This window comes from Orcinus orca, chromosome 15 (genome assembly GCF_937001465.1).
Source record: "Orcinus orca chromosome 15, mOrcOrc1.1, whole genome shotgun sequence".
In the NCBI taxonomy this organism is placed as follows: Eukaryota; Metazoa; Chordata; class Mammalia; order Artiodactyla; family Delphinidae; genus Orcinus; species Orcinus orca.
Window position 1 is genome coordinate 63,336,526 of NC_064573.1, and position 7,049 is coordinate 63,343,574.

At 59.8% G+C, this 7,049-nt stretch overlaps 1 protein-coding gene across 3 annotated transcripts; it reads left to right on the forward strand.

Moving 5' to 3' along the window:
* The first annotated feature begins 6 nt into the window (after positions 1-6).
* MZT2B (mitotic spindle organizing protein 2B) lies at positions 7-6,858 on the forward strand. Of its 3 annotated transcripts, XM_033439600.2 has the most exons (4): positions 7-481; positions 583-731; positions 1,588-1,767; positions 6,143-6,390. In XM_033439600.2, exons 1-4 carry the CDS (start codon positions 318-320, stop codon positions 6,298-6,300), a joined length of 651 nt encoding a protein of 216 aa, XP_033295491.1. In that variant the 5' UTR covers positions 7-317; the 3' UTR covers positions 6,301-6,390. The 3 variants fall into 3 exon arrangements, with proteins under 3 accessions (XP_033295491.1, XP_004276062.1, XP_049553561.1); XM_004276014.4 differs by lacking the exon at positions 1,588-1,767; XM_049697604.1 differs by lacking the exons at positions 583-731; positions 1,588-1,767 and having other exon boundaries at positions 6,143-6,858.
* The last annotated feature ends 191 nt before the right edge of the window (positions 6,859-7,049 follow it).

The window sequence follows — 7,049 nt, forward strand, 5'->3', positions numbered from 1 at the left end:
AGGTGCGCCCCCTGCCGGGGAGTCGGCGCGGAACAGTTACGCTCTGGCCCCGATGGGCATTTATTGAGCGCCCACAGAATGCCCGCGCTGTACTGGGTGCCGCCACCTCGGCTAGCGCGCGGGGAAGCTCCGTCTCCAAGGGCCCGGTCTTACGCACGCCTGCAGCCGCCCGGGCCCGGGTCTGAGCGCCGGATGGCGTGGGCGCTGCGGGGAGAGGGGCGCGCGGCGGGCCGGTAGGGGGCGCGGCGGGCCGGACCGGGCGGGGCCGGGCGGAGCGGGAACCGGACCCAGCGGCGCACACCCTCTGCGGTCCGCAGATGGCGGCGCCGGGCGCGGGGCCCGGGCCGGGGCCGCCACCGGGGCTGGAGGCGGCCCTGCAGAAGCTGGCGCTGCGGCGGAAGAAGGTGCTGAGCGCCGAGGAGATGGAGCTGTTCGACCTGGCGCAGGCGGCGGGCGGCGCCATGGACCCCGACGTGTTCAAGTGAGCGCCCGGCGGAGGCAGGGTCCTGGGGGAGTCGGGGTCCCCGGGGACGGCCGGACCGGGCGAGTAGGGCTCACTGCCGCAGCGTGTGTTCTCGCCAGGATCCTGGTGGACTTGCTGAAGCTAAACGTGGCGCCCCTCGCAGTCTTCCAGATGCTCAAGTCCATGTGCGCCGGGCAGAGGCTGGCGAGCGAGCCCCAGGACCCCGCGGCGGCGCCCCTGCCCACGCCGAGCGTGCCTGAGACCCGAGGTCAGAGCCGGGCCTGGGCGGCGGGGAGGGGGACGGGGGCGGAAGGGGAGCAGCGCCTGGCACCGCGCGGGCTTGGCCGTGAGTGCAGGCCTTTCTGTTCCTCTTGTCCCAGGACAGGCTGGGCCCATCCAAGGTCTGGCCCCTTGGGCTCCCGTCCCTAGCTTCGACTTTGCTGCCACCTTTGAGGGTGCACTTCCAGATCGGGAGGACACAGGGTGGGAGACCCAGGCAGGCTAGACCTCGTCTGGGACTTTTGCGACCCCAGTTCCTCCCCATCTCTACTCTGAACGTTTTTATCTCGCAAACATGGGAACAAGGCAGCTTTGGTTCCTGTCCTCATGGCCTGTATAGCCTCTGCGGAAGTCCTCAGGGAGCAGGGCGGGCAGAGGCTTTCCTGCGTGCCCTTGTTGGCACCCCACCCGGCCCAGGTCCTACCCAGGAATCTGGACAGCGAAGCTTCCATCCTTGGGCTGTGAGTGGGCGCAGCCTGGAAGCCATGGCTGGCAGGGTACAGAGGCCTGAGGGGCCTCCTCAGTCTGGAGGGTCATGGCTGGGGGATGAGCAGGTGCTGGTGACCAGGGTGTCATGATGGAGCTCTAATCCGCTTCGGGTGTTACTTCTGCTCCCCATCCCAGAAACCCTCTGAAATGCAGCAGAACCTCCAGGCTGGCTCCTTAGCCAGAAACATCCTGAGAAGGGGCTGACGTTGGGGCGGAGGGCAGCTGGGCCCTGTGGGTGGGTGTGCCTGGGCCCTGGGCGCCTGTGACCCCGTCCTGAGAGGCCCTGGGCACTGGAGTGCAGGCCTCCTCACTGATGCACGCTGTCTGCTCTCTTTGTGTCTCTCTCTGACCTCCAGCAGCCTCCTTTCTCTCTGCCGAGAACTGTACCCCCCCCGCAAGGCCCTCCTTTTCCTCGGCCCTGCAGCCTGCGGCCTCTCCAGTTCTGCTCCACGGCCCAGCTGCCTCGCACTCGCCTCTTTCTCCGGGGCCCCCCGGTTCCCTCCGGTTCTCTTGCTGCCTGTTCTCTCCTTTTGCAGGTTGCGTTTATTGGTTTATCTCTGGGGGTTGGTACTCTCTCCTGTTTCCGTGGTAACTGCTGTGGCCCCCAGAAAGCCAGAGCAGCTTTGAGCTGCAAGGGCAGGACCCAGTGAGCCATCCCAGCCCCGCAGCTTAGGGACTGAGGGCGTGATTTCACAGCTCCGCTCACTAGAGACAAGTGCAGCGCTCACAGGACAGGCCCACACCCCGTCCCCAAAGGCTAACTCTGCTGGTGAGACTTGCGCTCTGTAGAGCTGCCCCCAGCCCAGAGGAGGACACCCAAGGGGCGGGGAAGGGACAGCGTGGTGTGCTGTGGAGAGCAAAGCCTGAGGTGTGACAGGCACCTGGGCCTCTAAGATGCCATCACCCACCTGGACTGGTTGCCTGGAGGATCAGACCATGGGTCCCCTCAACTGCCTGGTTTCTGAGCTGGGGGTGCCTTTCAGGCACTGCCAGGCACGATGAGGCTGGTGTGTTAGAGTGTGAAATGCCATGGGAGCTCTAGCTGCACCCTCCCACGTGCCCCTCCCTGCATCACCCACCTTGCTGTTCCAGGAGTGCCTGGAGCTTGGACAGGGGGCCTGAGGAGCGTGGGGACTAAAGGAGAGAGATCCCCTCACTGGAGGGTTTTGCCACTCCCTCCCTTGCTCAGTGCCAGGCCTGCTCTCAGTGCTGAGGGCACAGTGGGGCTGCAGGGTGGACACGCTGTCTGTCCAGTGGCTAGACATACCGACAGTGACGGGCGTCCAGTCTCGAAGGACAGCACCGGCCTTGCTGGAGTAGCAGGAGTTAAACAAGCTGGGGGCAGGGCCCTCGCACCAGCTGCAGAGTCCTGTGCGCTGCTGCATCCCCTGGGAGGGGGCTGAGCTAGGGTGTGGGGGGGAGGGAGGGAGAGGGTGCAGTCAAGGGTGTGTTGGGGTGCGGGGCTGGGAGCACTGCATAGAGGGATGGGAGGTGGGGAGGAAGCCCCGGGCCAGGGACTGGAGAGGCATGGGGCACTGGGCCCCACAGGGTCGTTTCCCCTTGAGTGCTCAGGCCATAGGTCCTGCTGGGCTGGGCGGCCACCAGCCAGGGTACAAGGGCACTGAGGCCTTGGGGAGATGCCCAGTGGAGGTAGAGGGCAGATAAAGGGCCGTGCCAGGAGTACACTGAGGCCGAGAGGCAGAGGCCACCAATGAGACAGATCTCTGAGGCTGCATGTCAAAGCATCTCTCCACACAGATCTCTGGTCACCTGGTTAATGGCAGGATCTGGGTAGAGAAAATAAGGAGCATTGTCACAGAGTAAGCAATGGGGGACCTTGGTGGTCTAGGCTGGTGGTGGGGGTTTGGGAACGTTGGAGCCAGCTGGCCTTAGGTTTCCCTCAGAATCGGAGTGAGATTGACCCAGACCAAGGGCTGGAGCCCCACTCAAGGGCTTCGCTCTCTGGGTTCCTGGCCATCCAGGTGCCCTGTGGGGCCTGTCAGGCTCACCATTTCTGTCCTGAGAGCTCTGGGGGGTTAGGCTTGTCTTCGTAAGGACGTGGAGTTAGGTTCAGTTGTGTGCTGTTGAAGTTTAGGGAAACCACACATTCTATAAAAAGATGTCCCCCCTAGAAAGCATAAGGTGGAGTCTGGTGTGTGGAGCCATGAGGACAGGTACCCGAGCGTTGGCACCAGAAAGGAATGGACACCTCACAGATAACTTTTATACTGATTACCCGCTAAAATGACATACTGGATGTTTGGGTTAATTGAAACATTTAAGTCAATTTCCTGTTTCTTTTACTTTTTAACATGGCTCTTAAAAAAGCTAAAGACCACGCAGGTGGCTCGCAGTCCATCTCTGGGGGCAGCACAGCTGCAGAGCACTCACGCCGAGCTTCTCCCCAACACGGCATCGGGCCGTGTGCCTGGAGGAGTCACAGGCATGTCCATGTAGGGATCACCTCCCCAGAAGTGTGGGCTGAGTTAAGGGTTAAAGCGCACACGTGCAGTCCGTGTTGTGCATTGTTCTGTCTGTATCTGTTCTGGAAGCACCGATCAAGCCCCTGCTGTGTGCTCTGCACACCCCTGGCCGCCCGCTCATCCTGGCCACCAGACCCCGCCAGCTGGCCTTGCAGATAGCAGGGCTGTGGTGTATTCTTTCCCTCTCATTTCTAACCCACCCGTCCCCCCACCCCTCCGCACACAACATGCCTTCAGTGTTGGCTCACAGCCGGTCACTGACATTTGGCCTCGGCAGCCATCTGGTCTGTGACTCCATAAGGGGGTGCGCCCACCACCCAGGAGAAAGCGCTCTGGGGCTTTCTATAATTCTCGTTCCTGCCCAGCTCTGCGGCAGAGCTCTCAGGGTGGGTGATCAGGGATCCCGGGGGCCACTCCAAAGGTCAATGGCAGAGTGGGTCCTACCGGGTCTGGGTGGTTCTCCAACTTCAGGGCCCCCCCCTGAATCAGGGGTAGCAATGGGCAGGTGAATTTGGGGCATTTGCTTCATTAGGGGGCATCCAACACTGAGTGGCCACAGCTGGTTTCAGGGGTAGGAGGGTAAACCGGACTGTTTTTAACAGACACCCTTATCTGTCTTTGACCCTTAAGAGGGCCCCACAGGAACCAGGCCTGGGAGCATGTCCCCACCACCCCCACCGCAGCTTGTGGTCACCCTTGGCTCAGCCCCAGTCCTCACTGCATTCCATCGGACCCTAATAACCCTGTCAGGAGGGAGCTGGAGCAGGCCTGACGAGCTCCCAGATGCCCCTTGCTGGGTCCACTGGGCTCTGCAAACCTTCTTGACCTCCACAGCCGCGTGTAAAATGAGGCCTGAGTGGGTCTCCCCACGAATGCCCAAAGCATGTGATTCCTTTAGGGTTCTAAGAATCACACTGAGCTGGATAAATGGGCTATTTTCATCCTTAAAATAGTTTTCTTTGACACCTTCTATGACTCAAAGTTACATTGGTTTCTTACTTCCAGGGTTTATCGGCCTCGTCAAATTTAAAGATGAACATTACTTGCTCTTTTCTAGTTTCCTCTCATCCTTGAGTGTCCAGAGGGGCCCTGGTCATTACACTGAGGGGGAGAGGAAACTCACACATGTGCAAGCAAAAGCAAAGCTGGCTTCAAAGTGAGGCCTGCAGCTGGGACCCGCCCTGCTGCTTGCGGTGGAGCTGCGCCTGAGCTGTGCTTTGGGAGCACCCGGCACCGGGGGCTAAGCCACGGGCTCCACGGACCTGATTTGGCCTGGCTCAGCCTTGGTGGGGAGGGGGAAGCATGGCCTGAGCAGGGCACTGGCACATTGGGAAACCCTGCAGAGTGGTGGGGCCCATGTACTCACAGGGTCAGTCAGTGGGGACCAGAAGATTAGCATTTGTACCAGAGATGAGGGGTGATGTTTTTGCTTCTGTCTCCGGGAGTCACTGGGACAGAGTTGGCCCAGCTTCACCCTACCACATGTTCCTGTCTACTCCATCCGGCACTGGGGAACCCGTTACTACTACACTTCTGTCAAATCGAGTACACATGGGCTCTCAGGGAGAAGCAACGCCAGGAAAACCCAAGCTTTCAGGGTTCCAAGCTGATGCCACTGCAACCCACCCCCCGTGCCAGGCAGCACAGACCTCCTGCTCTCTGAGGAAGAACTTTCCCAGGAAGTGTCTTGAGAAGGGCCATCCTATCCCTGCAGGAGTCCTGGGGAGAAGCTAGGTGTGAGGATTAGAGCACGGACTTGAGTCTCAAATGCAGGTCCCTCTCCTTGCCCAAGTGACAGCCGGTGAGCAGAAACAACTTAACAAGCCCCTAGGAAACTGTCATGTCTTCTGTCCAAGAGCCCCCGGTTCCCCACTGCAGGCTGTTGGACTAAACCGGGATGGAGGCTGGGGGTCAGAGCTGCGGGCCGAAGGAGAGCCCAGGTTGAGGCAGGCCCAGCGGGGAGGGACTGTGACCCAGGCACGCTTGTCCCCTGGGGTCCTCTCTGTTGCTGATGCCACAGGCACTGGCCCAGGCATGACTGCAGACCTTCCTGGCTGTGGGCAGAAGACAGGCTAAATCTGGCAGGTTACCAGTGGGGGAGCGGCCAGAGCTGTGCTCTGCACCTGAGCGTGACCGCCCCATGGACAGGGCGCGTCCTCAGCAGGAGCCCAGTCATAGGACCCAGTGAACCTGAATATTTGTAGAACACTGAGGGGAGAGGGAGGAAAATGTATGAGGAAGAGCTTCCAAGATCCAAATCCAGAAGCCTGACTAACGCGCTTTCTGCGTCACCATGTCTGGCGGGGAGGGCAGTCGCTGGGGGTCGACACGCCGAGCTGCCCCTGGCACTGCTCTCGGGACACAGACAATAGGTGTTGCGAGGTGGCCTCTGCCAGGTTGCTAACACCTGTGTTCTGTGTCTGCTCAGGGAGAAACAAAGGCAGCGGTGCCCTTGGCGGAGGCCCGACGCTGCTAGAACGCGGTGTCCGGGAAGGATCCAGCCAGAGGATGCCCCGCCAGCCCAGCGCCACCAGGCTGCCCAAGGTGGGCGGGCCGGGGAAGAGCCCCACGCGGAGCAACACCTGAGCAAGAGGATTTGCACGGGCCCACCGCAGGCTGCCAGCCTCTCAGACAGGCTGCTCCTCCTGTTGGTAATAAACCTCTTTGAAAACCTGAGGGTCTGTTCAAGATGTCTTCTGTTACCTTTTGAATATATTAAGGCACAGAGATTTAGAATTAGTTCTGTGTGCTGGTCCTCGTCATGCTTCAGCTGAACCAACCAAGTGACTTCAACCAGTGACCCCACCTCCCAGACCTCATTTTTGAGCCTGTGAGAAAATGTGCATATTACCAGGTCTTCTGCCTTTTCACTGAGGCCCTCCCAGGGCACTCAGGTGCAGCAGGGGTTTGAGCACAGAAGGGCTGTGACCTAGAGCTTTTAACCCTCTGTGGGTCATGCATGCCACAGAGAATCCAGTAAAACCCTTTCCCCCAAAATGTCTTGACCTTCCACATTTGCCCCAGTTTTACAGGTTTACATGGACCTCAGGTTTTCAAACTCCAATTCTAAGCTTTTATACCTTAGTCCACTTGTCCCGTCAATAAAGAAGCCTGAAAAATGGCAAATTCAATTGAAAAACCTAACTCAGTTTTCCTAGAACTATTTGTTTTAAAACCTTGGATTGGAAACACTGACTTTTTGCCCTTGGGTCACGTCACACAAGCAGAGGCTCCTTACAGATGTAGGTCCACCCACCCCAGCAGCGCAGCCCAAGCAGCTGGACAGCCGTCCACATGGCCCAGCAGAGGGGTCCTCCCTGCTCCTGTGGACAGAT

Coding starts and splice junctions, on each gene's coding strand:
- MZT2B (XM_033439600.2), top strand. CDS start 318: ATGGCGGCGCCGGGCGCGGGGCCCGGGCCGGGGCCGCCACCGGGGCTG. Junction 732..1,587: donor GAGCGTGCCTGAGACCCGAG/GTCAGAGCCGGG, acceptor TCTGACCTCCAG/CAGCCTCCTTTCTCTCTGCC. Junction 1,768..6,142: donor CCTGTTCTCTCCTTTTGCAG/GTTGCGTTTATT, acceptor GTGTCTGCTCAG/GGAGAAACAAAGGCAGCGGT.